This window comes from Diceros bicornis, chromosome 8 (genome assembly GCF_020826845.1).
Source record: "Diceros bicornis minor isolate mBicDic1 chromosome 8, mDicBic1.mat.cur, whole genome shotgun sequence".
Taxonomy (NCBI): Eukaryota; Metazoa; Chordata; class Mammalia; order Perissodactyla; family Rhinocerotidae; genus Diceros; species Diceros bicornis.
In genome coordinates this window covers 20,280,016-20,294,993 of record NC_080747.1, presented here as the reverse complement: position 1 = coordinate 20,294,993, position 14,978 = coordinate 20,280,016, and the positions used below count along the sequence as shown (strand labels likewise).

The window sequence follows — 14,978 nt, the reverse complement described above, 5'->3', positions numbered from 1 at the left end:
TTCTTAAACTAAAAAGATTATGCAATTTTTGTCTGAGTACTGCCTTTAAAAAATGTATCTTTTGCTCTTGTATGTACATGGCTTAAAAATGAATTTCATTTTTCATTTTATATTTAATAAGGTCAGAGAAAAATGACTTGAAAAGAAATATCTTGCTCTAAATACTCTTCTTTACATGCTTCTATTAAAGAATTTCTCTCTGCTAGAAGTTAGAGATTTCGCATCAAAGGACAACTTTTTAAAAGAAAAAAATCTTAGATTAATTCAGCTTTTCCCTTGATGAACTATATCTGTTTACAGCATAGTTTTGACGCTTCTAAAATGGTTTTCTTGGCCTTGCTTTTAGTGTTGCCACTCTTTGTATGTTTAGGTTGATCTTAATTGACTTCTTTAAAAAAAGAAGTACCATTAGAAGTCTACTTATATCAAGGATGCCAGTGAAATCAAGCTTAAAAAACGCATGTGCCATTGCTGAATGTTACTGATTGCTGATGACCACCCTGCTCTAAGCAGTGACATAATTTCTGGATCTTTGCTTTAAAACCCTCCGTTGCTTAGCACTGATCAGATAGGTGTAATTTTCCTTTGTTGATTATTTGAGATGATGCACAGCAATTAATTAAAGTGGTTTGACTTAGAAATTTCAATATTCCATTAAAGTGTTTAGATGTGAAGTCAAATTCCGTATTTGGTACAAAAACAGAAATAATTTTCTTTTTACCTCTTTGAAGAAGATGTAGAGGTGTTTGTGATTCCTAGAGCTTGTAGCTGTTTAATAGAAGAGGAGTAAACGGTAATCACCAGGCAATACTTTTTTATGTAAAATAGCAGTGTATTGTATAATTTTTATTGTAAGACTGACAGTCTGTTTTCATAGGCTATGATTTATAGCTTTTTTTTTTTTTGAGGAAGATTGGCCCTGAGCTAACATCTGTTGTCAATCTTCCTCTTTTTCTTTTTTCTCCCCAAAACCCCAGTACATAGTTGTATATCCTAGTTGTAGGTCCTTCTAGTTCTTCTGTGTGGGACGCCGCCTCAGCACGGCTTGATGAACAGTGAGTAGGTCCGCGCCCAGGATCCAAACCGGCAAACCCGAGGCCGCCAAAGCGGAGCGTGTGAACTTAACCGCTGTGCCACCGGGCCGGCTCTTTTTAAACTTCTTAATAAGTAAATGTAAGGCTTAGTAACACAGATATCTTTTGTTTATGGTGATATTCTATTAATATCACCAGACATATTAAATTGGTAAATCTTTTCTCTTTCAGGGTTGTGCCTCATGGGTCTGTGCAAACTGTGAGTGGCTACACTTTCAGAGGCTTTATGTCACATACAAATAATTACCCTTGTGCTTACCTCAATGCTGCATCAGCCATTGGAATGAAGACACAGGATGTGGACTTGTTCATAAAGAGACTTGACAAGTGTTTAAAGACAGTAAGAAAAGAACAAAATAAAGAGAGTGATGTATTGGGAGTTGACAATTATGACAAAACTGAAGATGTGGATATTGAAGAAGTGGCTTCAAAACTAGATAATGTACTTCTTGACACATACCAGGCTTCTTCTTCATGACATGTGAAGAGTTTTTTTAATAATTTGAAAGAAGTGATGAAGCTGCCATACAAAAAGCAATTTAAAGACAAGACATGAGATTTTTGAATTGAGAATTTCATGGAGAATATTTGGCCAAGGAGTAGAATATGGGCTGAGCTAGCCATTGATGATTGCTACATCTTTATTCTTAGACTGCCTCAATCGTTATGATCCTTAACAGATTATAATATACAATTAGCATTTTTCTAATTGTTAGAATGTTTTTCAATTAAGCATTATGATTCAGATAATTCTTACTAATATAATGACGGTAAAATTACCTCTAATTCTCTTTGAAATGTGTAGACTGCTTTCTCCTAACCATTCTCTCTAGCATTCACAAATTACTTATGTTTCTGATTATACGAAATTTAGAAAGATCTCTGATGCTACTAATTACTAGATATTCGTTGATGTGTGTAAGTCACAGTATGCCTGTAAAATGACGTTTCCCCGGGAAGCAGAGTCAAGGTGTAAGCTTTAATTTTCACTCAACAGCAGTGGTTCTCAACTGGGGATGATTTGCTTATATGTAAGCAACGTCTGGGGACATTTTTGGTTGTCACAACTAGTGGGATGCTATTGACATCTAGTAGGTGGAGGCCAGGGTGCTGCTCAACACTCTACAATGGACAAGTTCCCAAAACAGTTATCCAGCCCAAAATCTCAGTAGTGCTGAGGTTGAGGCTGAGAAACACTGCTCTAAAGTAACTGACCTCCTCAAGTAAAAAGAAATTTTCCATAGCCACTTTAATTATTCACTAGTGGTTCAAAGAAGATAGCTCTGTAAATGTTATCAAACTAGACAATATATAGACCCCTAAGTGATAACTAGGGTTACCAGTTCTAAACATGTAATTATAAATTGTTTTATATGACATTTGTGCATTTTTCCATTTGGACAAGTGAAAACTTTATTCCACTGTTTTTGTTTTAAGCAGCCTTTGTATATTGGTTAGTTTGTCCAGGTGTTGGGCATGACCATCAAGAGTGGTTAACATGGGTATTTCTGAACATATTTTTGCTAGGGAGGTAAAAATGGTATAGCATGATAAACAAGTGTATTCCCCCCTCCCTGCCCACATGCTCAATCTCTGAGTCCGAAATTCCAGAGGTATTGGCTATAACAGTTATTTGTGTTGTTAAATTTTAAGAAGTAGACTGATGTCTCATAGCCTGAGGAATTAATGAAGCTTCTGAATACACCAAAATGCCAAAGCCATGTTTCTCAGGACTTGCTTTGTGGAGCATCATTCCTGAGATGCTCATGGGGATAAAAGGTTCTGTGGGCAAATAATTTTGGGACTTTGCAAACCTGCCTATTGGCATATTAAAGGCTCTAAGAATTCCTTTGAAGCTGGTTTGAATGTATCCTTATCTAAAGATGGAACCTATTTTTAAATTAAATACTTATTGACTTCTCATTGAACTTACTTTTGAAAACACTACAGTGGAGAATGCCACCTTGATTTCTGGGTTGTATTTTTCTGTATTAATTTGGCAGTGTAAACTCTTAAGCATGAGCTCAGACAGATGCCATTCCCATTAGTGTTAGAATTAGGTTAGAATACTTTAGACACTGGCTTGACAACCTTGGAAGTCTAGACTGTGTTGAGATAAAGTACTTAATTATAAATATCGTAAAAGTTACTTTTAAATTGTTGTATCTTTGGGATTCAAATATTTTAAATATCTGGGCTTTTTTTCACTAGCTATAATAACTCATTTCAAAGGAGTAAATCCTGGATTAAAAAATTGTGTAATTTTTTTATGTGAATTTGGGACTGAGTTGTAGAACCAATAACGCTAAAAAGTTGCAATAGAACCGCTCCAGTCTACGAAAGGGAATGAAGTGATGTTGCAAATGTAAATGCTGGCAGTGCAGCTTACTACACACGTAAGCCAAAATTGTTTTGTAGAACAAGTGATCTATATTGTGTGATCATCATTTAGCTTAAGAAAGGCCAGAGCCGAGAGACGAGCAAGTGTTTTCTCCTCTGCGGTGTATCAGCAGTTCTTAGGCTTCAGCTGCTGAATAGATAATAATTCTAATTGAAGATAAATTACATGAACCCACATGTGAATGATAGATATGTTCTAACATTTCATTCCTGGTGCATAAAATCAGCTGCAGTTTTTATTAGCCCTTTTTTCCAAAGGTTTTGGAATTCCAGCTCTATTTCTACTGGTTTGAATGTGACCTTGGGGTCATAGAATTCATAAGAGTTTTTGAAGGGATTTTGCAGGTTCTGCATATTCAGGCTTTCCTTTGCCCCCATCCCAGTGTCGTTTTTGCTTGCTCTCTCCCATTTCCACATACAAGTATAACAAAGTATGTACGTATGATTACTTATTTTAAATTGCTAGTACTGATTGGTAACCTCATAATTGGCCTTAGTTATCCTTGAACTGTGGCAGAGGGGCAATGGATGGTACATTTTCCAATCATTGCTGACCTTTTCTATCTTTGTGATCCAATTGCCTTTACTAAGGCTATTAGGATGAATTTTGGATTGGTTTTGTAGTCATTGGGCTGTGGTAGTCTGCCTGGAAAAGAAAATTGAATAACATGAAAAATTCTTTAGGTCACTTCACAATGTGTTACTTATACACACAGCGGGGAAAGATATTTTAAGTCCAACTCTCAATTTGGCTCTTATGTCCTCTGCTGATGAGTTCTCACTCTATCTGGGAATGATATGCGATACCAGCCTTAGGAACTCAGTGTTCAATTATAAATCTTTCTATTTAACTTTTTGTATTAGTTGAATGTTATAGAATGTGAATTATTGGATACAGTTTTGTTCAGCCAATAGGCACTTGATATACAGAGTAGTAAATTTAAATATAAATTAAGTTTTTTCTAATGTTTTGCCCCAGCACATAACTCTGCTGTGATTCTGTTTCTTTAATCACCCATAGACTGTCATGAGGCCTATGCTACAGGATGGGCTTTTATTTTTAGACTATATACCTATGATAGGTTTTAGTAAAATTTAAATTAAACAAAGCTGATTTTTTTTTAACCGGTGATGTTACTTTAATATTGAATTAGTAGCTCACTGTGCGAGTTAAATTCTTGTGTTCTTTCACAGAGGAAAAAAGCCAACAGTTGACAACAACAGCAAACCCTGATGAGTCTCTTTCATATTACACTCAGCGAAATTTTTTTGAATACATATACATTTGGTGCATATAAAAGTTGTTCTCTTTTCCCACTGTCTAAGATGTACTAATTTCTGCCAGGCCCTTAAATGGTTTTGTTATGTTTTGCATTCATGAGGCTGACCTTACTTTGTAACTAAAAAATAATCCAGTGTGTGTACACAGAAGTTTGGTCATTCCAAAAGTTTGATACCCTCTGAATAATTTGATAAGAACAATTGAATATGCTGTTAAGAGTAAAAAAAAAATCTCCCTCAACAGTCTTTTCTTTGTCTCTTACATTGTGTTGATTATATGTCGCTGATGGCCACTCTTAACATACAAGTCTAAGACTTACCCACTGCATTCTTTTGTGTCTTCCTTTTTATTTTCATGTTCCTTTTGGCCATTACAGATGTTCACATCTAGGATGATGAATTCAAAGCTAATGAATGTAGCTTTATAATTTCCTGCCTAATACTCTACAGTTCAATCTAAGGCCTTAGGCAAAATCTGGAAATGTTTATGCTGTCTTGTTTTTATCAAGTGGTGTCAGCTTGAGCTTCTAGAGAAATGTGAAGAAAGGTTATGTTTAACTGCATAATTGTGGGGGATTTTAGCCATAAGAATTGAAGCTGATGTGAGCCTGCTAACCTGTACGTTTTACGAAAAGAAAAAGGTTTTTCCAAAAATATTTTTGGTGTAGACTATTTAAAAATATAAATGTTATATAATTTATTACATGATATAAATTTTTAATGTCATTGACAGTACATTATATTATTTTACCTTATTGCTACAGATAAAATCTTAATGTACAGATCACTAACACTAAATTACTTGCCCATTTTTTGATTCGGTCATCAGTATCAAATTGCCCAGAAATCAGCAAGAAAAGTCATACTTATAATGAGACTCATGAGTCATGGTGGGAGGGTGGCTGCCTAAGATTATTAAAAATAAGAGAGGAAAGAGATGATATTCCAACCATTTTGCAAAGGATCTATTGGCTGTAGAAAGTTGGATGCTTAGAGTTAATCTTTTCTAAAAGAAACACTTACCTTTTATTGGAAAATAAAATAGATTAGTATCGCTTCCTTCTTCATTTCAAAATTGTACTGTTTGAATTTTGCAGGTAGTTGTCATTTGATTTGGAGTTAGATCTCTGCACTAGTACTTATTAACCATCTGGGCTCACATATTTAACCTCTCTGAATCTCAGTCTTGTCAAATGTGAAATGGGTACAACCTTATAGGATTGAGGATTAAATGAGATGATAGTTATGTAAAGTGATTAACTCAGTGCCTGAAACATAGCACTTTCTGTTAATAATTGCTATGATGCTCTGCATAAAGGTATACTGTACCAAATTGTGCTAGATTTAAGTTAAAATATATTCATTATCTAGTTTATTTAGTAGAACTTTTTTGAGAGGGAGTCATCAATGAATTTTGTCCCTTCTCCAGTGGAAAGTGAAAAGTATGTAGTTGATTTTAGATGATCATCATCTTTTTTTATTTGCAGAGTTCTTCTATTGATTTCTCTGAGTTGCCTTTTGTTCTGCATTTACATTTGAGACTATTTTTTAAAAACATATTTAAAGTGCATTAACTGTTTTATGCCCCTGAAATTTCAGATCACAACCCAGGAGAGATGTACAGAAAAAGTTTGTGTCACAGTGACTTTCGCATCAATTATATTATTTGACCAAAGCTTTTGGTATAATCAGCAGACCTACAAGCATAGCAGTAGTTCATTATATTTAGCCCTAGTCTTAGATGACTTTATAGTAGAATGACTGATCATGGCTCCCAAATTTACATCTTTAGCAGACCTCTTTCCTGAATTCCACTCTCGTATGAAACTGCCCAGTCATCTCCTGGATGTCTAACAGGCATCTCAGCTTCTACATGCCCAAGGTGATTCCTTATCTTCCCCCTGAAACCTGTTCTACTCACAGCCTTCCCCACTTCAGTTGGTCACACTTCTTTCAGTTGCTTAGACCAAGAACCTTGGGCTTATCCTCGACTTCTCTCTTTCTCACATTCTACATCTAATCCATCAAGAAATCATATTGGATCTACCTTAAAAATGTGTCCAGACTCAAACCACTTCTCACCTCCTCCTCTGCTACCAACCAGGTCTGAACTAACAATGTTTCTTGTCTGGATTATTACAGTACTCCCAACACCACCCCCCCCACCCCACCAAGAAAAAAGTCTACCTGCTTTCTACTCATGCCCCTTTATAGTCTGTTCTCGATACAACAACCAGGGTGATCCCTTTCAGGCATGTGTCACGTCACTTATCTACTCAAACCCTTGCAGTGGCTTCCCGTATCATGGAGTATAAGCAAAAGTCCTTGCTGTGTCCCCAAAAGCCCTACAGCATCTGGCCACTCTACCCCTGCCTCCTCTGTCTTTCGGACTCTCCTTCCTGCTCTTCATCCTTGCTCCCTCTGCTCCAGCCAAACTGGCCATCTTGTTGTCCCTCAGACACTCCAGGCACACTTTGCCTTGGTTCCAACTATTCCCTCTGCCTGGGAACATCTCAGTCCAGGCGCTTGGCTATCTCTCTCACCTCCTTCGTGTTTTTATTCCAAGTTTCCCTTTTCAATGAGGTCTACCTGGACTACCCTTTTTAATACGGTAGTTATCTCCTCCACTTTAGCATTGTCTAAAAATTGTCTTAAAATTGAGAGGGGAGCCTTAATTTTACTGGGCATAAGAATCCCTGGGGGTTCTTGTTAAAATGCAGATTTCAATTCACTAGGTCTGAGGTGAGTGTGCAGAGGCCTGGCTATTTCCATCTGGTGCAGGACTCCTCTGACAGGCAGTCTCTGCTTCAGAGCTGCCTCAGGGCTGGCTGAACTCTGTGGGATCTGCATGGCAGTCAAGTGGCTCCCCTGCCCCGGCCTGCTTCCTCCCTTTTCTTTTACTGGTGTTACTCCCCCATAAAGCTTTCGTGCTCTCAGCAGCTGCGTCCTGGAGAATCTACGTGTGGCACGTGTGGTCTACAAGGTGGGCTATGCTCCCCTGCCTACCTTTCTAGTCTCCTTCATCTCCCAGCCCTCTTCTCCCTTGCTCTAGACAGACCTGCCAAAGCCCAGAGTCTACTCACTTACTAATATTTAAATAATACCAGTCCATAGTATAGTTCCTCGTTAGCCTCATAAATCTTTCATTTGTTGGCCATCACAGATTATTATGTTGTTTTAGTTTGGCATCATGTTTTAGCTATTTCATAATTTAAAATAGTAATGACTGTTTTTTTTTGTTTGAGAGGAAGATTGGCCCTGTGCTAACATCTGTTGCTAATCTTCCTTTTTTTTTTGCTGAGGAAGATTGGCCCTGGCCTAACATCCATGCCCATCTTCCTCTATTTTATATGGGATGCTGCCACAGCGTGGCTTGATGAGCAGTGCATACGTCTGCGCGGGGGATTTGAACCTGCGAACCGTGGGCTGGCGAAGCGCGCCAACTTAACCACTATGCCACCATGCCGGCCCCCTAATTACTGTTTTTAAATATGGGGCAAGACTTAATGATTTAGCACACCTTTGATAATTGGTCCATATGCTGTGAGAGAAGTAAATCATCCAATGACCAACCCTCAGGAAGAGTTTCTTTCAGGGCACTCTAGTGACCGTGAAGTAATTAAGAGGCCAGACTCCCACCCTGGTTCTACCACTTACTGGCTGAGTGACCTTGCACAAGTGACTTTTACCTCATCTGTAAAATGAGGAAAATAATATCTAAAAGGGTTAAAATAAAGATCAAATGAAATCGCGTGTTTCTAGTACCCAGCAAGGAGTCTGATATGTCGCAAGTGCTCTGATAGCAGCTGTTGTTAAATGGTGGCTAACAAAAAAATGGAAAATAAAGTAGCATCAGAAATAGCTTTTACAAAATGTAGCTGTGTTTATTGGCGTGATCTTTATTGAATCCTGTTAGGTTAGATGGAAATAGAAAATTGAGACTGAACTGTATTCAAAGCTCTGGGCTCACGTTGCCTTTTTCCTGGTGGCCCACTCCTTCCCTCCTCTCCTCTTCGTTCCTGCCTGACTTACCGCTGTTGGGTTCATTTCTTTAAGTCTTTTTTCCCCTGTTAAAATGCAAATACATCAGGAAATAGATAACTGCTATTTATCCTTATCAGTTAGCTACATCTTCGTTAGGATGAGTTTATCAGATGTTTCTCTAAGTGGGTTATTTAAAAAAAAAAAATACCATTTTTATTTAATAGAAAATTTCAAACATGTACAAAAGTAGAGAGAATCATATAATGAAGCCCAGTATCCATCACTCAGCTTTGGCACTTATCAAGTCAAGTCCGACTTTGTTTCATCTACACCACCCTATTATTTTAAAGCGAATCTCAAGCGTCTTTTCAAGGTGTAGCTCACATTTCAGTATGTATCTCTAAAGTAAAGGACTCATTTTTTTTTTAAATCACAGTATCACCTTAAAAAAATTAACAATAATGTATTGATATCATCCACTATACTGCCAGTGTTCATTTCTCTAATTACCTTTCTTTTTATGTTGAGTCAGGATCTAAATAAGATCCTTTTAAGGGTAGATTTTAGTGGAAAAGGGGAAGAGGTAAGAAACAGCGTGAGGAACCAGTGAAAATTAGACAAGTGCAGAAAGGGGAGATTCGAAATACTTGAGACGGTGTTTTTCTAACAACTTCCCCATGGATTAATCATACTAGATTTTGGAGGATGTTCATATTCTACATGGGCTCCTAAAGATCTCCTAAAGTGCTGGAGAAATTACCATTTGACCTCGAAATTTCAGTGATTATCATAAGAAATGAACTGAGTCCACACTCATGTATAATAATTCAATTTCAATGGCAACTTCCTTAACATAAGGCTGCGAATTAGAACCCCAAATTGGGTTAGGCCTATAAGACAGTAGGGGTAATTGTTCTAGCTATCTAGAAGGAACCCTTATTCTAAATAAGTGTATTGAAGGCTAATTGAGCTCTTATGTTGGGTTCCAGCCAGCCGGGCTTAATGAGCAGCGGAAGGTAGAGTGCCATCTCAAAACCAGTTTTCAGAGGAAAAGGGAGGCAGGCAGGCTCCCCCTGGGATAGATCAGAGGAGCTGAATGTGGTGCTCTGGTGGGAAGAGTCTGCCTGATGTGTCTCGTGGATCACATTAGAGAGACAAAGGAACTTTGAGGAAGCACTTGGAGCTTTTGACTAAATAAAAAGCTGAGAAAGTGTTCTTCACACTCCCTCCTCCAGAAAATTTGGCCGTAGGCAATAACCAGGTTCTTTACACCATAAAAGCAGAAGGTACTTTTAGTTAGAAAACTGTCGGAAGAAAAACAGAACAAAACCAAAAACAAAGTAAAACGAAAATAAAACTTCTCTTTGGAAAAGTTCCCCTGGAAACATGAGATCCAGAGGTCCCCTGGGAATACACTGGTCTAGTGAAACTCCCCCTTTTAAGCTTTCCTGGATAAGAAAGGTTCCCAGAATGACTACTGAAGGTCACACAGCTAATTAAGGTCAGAACAGAGGCAGGTCTGGGAGGCTGGAGCCACCAGTGGGCCCATGACAGGGGCAGGGGCAAGTCTGAAGGAGGGGGAGAAACCCTTTGCAAGATAAAAAGTTGATCCAGAAAACATTTTCACAGCTTTTGGGCAGACTTTCTTTTTTCTTTCCTCGTAAAATGCATCAGTTTCTCTTTGATCCTTCAATTTCCCATGCCTGCTGTCACCAAGTTCGGTTTCTGCTTTATTTGCCATTACCTGGTGATTCAACCTTAATGGAGTGGGAGTGGGCGGCAGTGGGGGAGATAGGAGCCTTTTGCACAGCGACCCCTGCTAACTTTTCTTGAAGGCCAGTAAAACGACTCTTCAGTTGTAATCTACTAACTATAAGCAAATGGACCTTTTAACATTAGAAAATTCAGCAATTTTTGTGTGTGTTTATGATCAGTCTATTTTTCATTTATTCTCATCTATTTGCAATAAGTGTATTTTGGAGCCAACTTGCTTTATGCTGTTCCCCAGGAAAAAAAGAAAAACCCACAACCAACCAAACTGCTTATATAGCCGTCCCCAAGGAGCCCAGCGCTTCCTAGGCGTGAAATTGACTGACACACACAAAGGCAGCAGGTGCGGGGCCACATGCCACTTGTCGCCTTTTTTTTTAGTGTGTGTTTATAATCTGTAAATGGCTGTGGATGCTTAAATGGTTCCCTAATACTGATGGAGAGCGGATGCCATTATAACTTGAACTTGTATTGCCATGCAGATGGTGGAAATAAACATCCAATTCTGCACGGTTTTGTTTGTCTCTCACTTTTAAAAGATCGGCTGAGTGTCAGGCATCCACGCTGCCAGCAGGGGGACTCAGGCTGGGGCATAGGAGCGCAGGGCTGCTGTCTGGTTCCAGACTGGCTTTTGTGTTGAGAGCCCCCAGGGCAGCAGGTTTCCATTAGCGGGAGGGGGGTCATTGCAGCAGTGGACCTCGCCCAGGAGTTACAAGGCAGCAGCTCCAAATATCCCTTTACCCTCAAGATGTGCCTCATGCCCTCTCCCTTTCCTATGACAAAACTATTCCAAACCTAGCCATGCCTCCTGGACTCCTGCTGTGCCCTCCTCTCCGCCTTTCACTTTCTTAGACACCTTGAGAAATGGGGTCATTTCAGCACAGTAGTGACGGTACCAGATTCGATTTCGCCCTCCCAGCTTCCCCCCCCATGTCCCTCAGATTGCCTCCTTTTTAGGGGCATTGATCCATCACGTTTTCCTCCCTTTCCTCGGCACGTTTGGGACCTTATTAAGTATTTGTTGAATAAATTATCAACTGTTCACTCTATAGAAATAACCAATAGGGTTTAATGTTAGCCTATTCCTGAAATACTTGTTTTAACAAGTTCAGAATAAAGATAGAAATGAATCTCTGAAATGTTGCAAGTCAGTGAGCAGAAAAAACAGGGCATGTTTGGTGGCAGGGACGTCTTCTTAGCACCTTAAGATTCCCCGGGGAGGAACCACTCCTTGGGAAGGAGGCCAAACTTGGGAAGCGCCTGCAAGCCGTTTCCCTGGGGCTGAGGCACTGGCCCCAAATATGAGTGCTTAAGCTGTGATTCCACTCTGCGGGGCCAAAGAAACTGCTGCATGAGCGAGGGGCATGGGGTTTATGACCAAGGCCATTTCTGGCAGGTTTGGTCTGTTTTATTTACGAATCACGCAAAAGCAAGGCAGAACTCCCCCCTCCCCCGATGGGTTTATTTCCCTCGTACCAACCTCCTTTCTCTGAATCAAATAACGCAGTAAACCTGCCCATTTCTATAGAGCGCCTTCTGGATAACAAAACGCTTTCACGTACAATATCTTGTTTTCATCTTCTGACAGTCTTTGGAGCCGGGCGGGGTGTGATGATGATCCTTATTTTGCAGCTAAGCCCCGGAGAAGTTGGTCGACTCCGCTGGCTTGTCTGGCCCCATCCCGAGGGGTAGGGGCCGGAAACTCTGGCGCTCAGGGCTGACTCTGGCCTCAGAGCTTTCTTGGAAACTTGGGAACCAGGGTTAAGATCCCATGCTTTAGAGCAGGGACAGGGAAACTTTTCCTGTGAAGGGCCAGGTAGTAAATATTTTAGGCTTTGCAGGCCATACGGCCCCTGCTGCAACTACTCGAAAGCAGCCACAGACAGTATGTAAATGAACAGGCATGGCTGTGTTCCAGTAACACTTTATTTATGGACACTGAAATTTGAATTTCATATAATTTTCATGAGTTGTGAAATATTCGTCTTCTTTTGATGTTTTTTTTCAATCATTTACAAGTGGAAAAACTATTCCTAGCTCCTGGGCTATACAAAAATAGGAGGCTAGCAGGGTTTTGCTGGTGGGCTGTGGTGTGCGGTTCTTCCTTTTCAGCTGGTTCTGCCATTAATTGAGTGTGTAGTTTGGGGCAGGTTACCTAGATAAGCCTCAGTGTCCTCAACTACAAGGTGGGAAAAGTAATGATTTCTATCTTCAGGAACTGGAGAAGGAAATGCAAGGAATACACAGTGTTTAGCATGATATTCTTATATAGTTAGCCCTCAGTCAATGGGAGTTGTTAGGATTCCATGATGCCAAGATCTGGGGAATTGTTTGTCCTCCCAAAATACACTGATAGGGATTCTGATCTTTAAAACAACTTCAGCCTTTTTTACACCTGGTGCTAATGAAAAATTGTGTGTGGAAAGGAAGTCTAAACATGCCCATGGGACAGAAATACTTTTTTTTAAAACCAAAGATAATCCTTTAAAAAATAATAACTTGTATCATTTAGTGATAAGAAAGGGCCAAACAAAATGAAAACAGGCTGCACGTTTGGCCTGTTGACTTGAAATCAGGATAAGGAGCCTCTGCTTTCTGGCCTTTGTTTCCTTATCTGTAAAATGGGGATGAGAGCAATAGTGTCTCACAATGGGGATTGAGGAGAAGACGAAATGGGCTAAGAGGTGTCAAGTGCATAGCACGGTGCTCGGCATGGGGTCAGCACTCTTCCAGGGCAGCTGAGGAGCTCCCTGTTCTGCCCCTCGTTGGTGCCCTACTCCAAGCTCAAGTTCTGAAGAGACCAGTGTTGGGTGTTGCCGGTGGTGGTGGTGGTTTGGGGAATTGTCGATTAGCCAAATACACATCTTTTGCTCCTGAGGAGTAAAAAGACTGAGAACTTTGGAAACCCTCTGCTGCTAGCACCCAGAGGATTCAGCCCCAGGCCTGGGGTTGTGATCTCTGGGGCTCTGGCATCACCAGGAGGCTGGGATGGCGACAGACAGAAAACGTCTGTGGGCACAGAAAGCTGCTGAGGAACTGAATCCAAGAAAAAGCCCTGAGTCTGCTCAGCATTTGCGAATCTAGCCTAGATTTGCCCAAATCTGGCTCCCTGCTCTCCCCTTCCAGAAGCAGATGCCTGTGACTTGGCACCTGTTTCCGGAACCTTCTATACACCAGCCTTCTTGGATGACTCTGCACCCTTGAGCCAGGAAGGATGCAGGTCTGGAGGCGAGAGCAGGGCTCTTGGGACCCAAGAGGCTGAGCCAGGCACCTGCCCTCTTGGGCCTGAAGTCCCCGTTCGTCAGCTGGAACCCCTGCTCCTGCCCAGAGGCTGCTGACACTCCCGCTGACCAGGCCGTGAGGTGACATTTTGCATCCTGTGGTGATGGATGGCGAAACCATCGATAATCAAGCAGGTGAAGTCCTGGGATAAAGTGCAAATGAGGAAGGTCAGCCCTGTCCTTGGCCGTCCCCTCTCCATCAGACAGACTCATTGTTGGTCAGTCGTCCCTTCTGTGCCCAGGGGCTCTGCTCTGGGGGTGACTGGGGGCCCTACGTATGGGAAGGAGGGGGTGTGCACAGGCCAAAGAGTGGCTGCTTCTGCCTCGCCCAGCCCTCTCTCCCGAGCCAGCCTACCTTCTGACTCACACTCAGGCAGTAGTCACACCTGGCACAGGCAGCGTGGGCACAAATTACAGGTCATCTGGCCTTCAGTTCAGTGGGACTCCCGGTTGGAAAGGGCAGAGGCTGCTGGGCCATTTGTCTGTCTGACCAAGATTTACTGAGCATTGGCCAGAGACTGCTAGTTTCTTTTCAATTTTCCCACCTCTCCCTTAGAACTCCAACTTTAACTGGGAATAATGGCACCCCTCGAGTGGGTTAAATTTCCTAGCCTGCCTTGGATTTAGGCATAGCCACGTAGTAAGGCCGGGCCAATGAGACATAAGCTAAGTTATTGTGTGGGACTGCTGGAAAATTTCCTGAAAAGGGAAGCAGTACACATTTTTATGCTTCCTTGGTCCTAACACAGAATTTAGATGTGATAGCTGGAGCTCAGGCAACCACCTTGGACCAGGAAGTGGGCATGCTAATCCTGGTGGAGTAGCTAGGTAGGAGTTTGGGCCTCTGATGACGACGGCTCCACAACACTTTCTCTGGGCTGCACACCTCCAGACGTTTTTCATGAGAGGCAGATAAACTGCTACCTTTTAAAACAACTGTCATCGTGAGTTCATTTGTTACAGCCAAACCGGATCTCAACTGATACAAGACCCCACTATGTGCCGGGCACTCTTCTAGGTGATGGTGACACAGCAGTGAGGATGGTACATGTGGTGCCTGCCCTGTGCACTCACATTCTAGTGGAGGGAGAACTATAAAAGTGGAAACACAATAATTCCAGGAAATAATTGGTGCTGTGGAGTAAAGAAAACCAGATAATTTTGAATG

The 14,978-nt window shown here is 41.0% G+C and overlaps 1 protein-coding gene across 1 annotated transcript in view; it reads left to right on the top strand.

Moving 5' to 3' along the window:
- The window catches only part of SEPSECS (Sep (O-phosphoserine) tRNA:Sec (selenocysteine) tRNA synthase), a 35,273-nt gene extending 29,792 nt beyond the window's left edge, over positions 1-5,481 (top strand). The window contains exon 11 of the mRNA XM_058546824.1: positions 1,266-5,481. Coding sequence (XP_058402807.1) covers positions 1,266-1,572 — 307 coding nt within the window. The 3' untranslated portion in view covers positions 1,573-5,481. The remainder of the gene's footprint in view (positions 1-1,265) is intronic.
- The last annotated feature ends 9,497 nt before the right edge of the window (positions 5,482-14,978 follow it).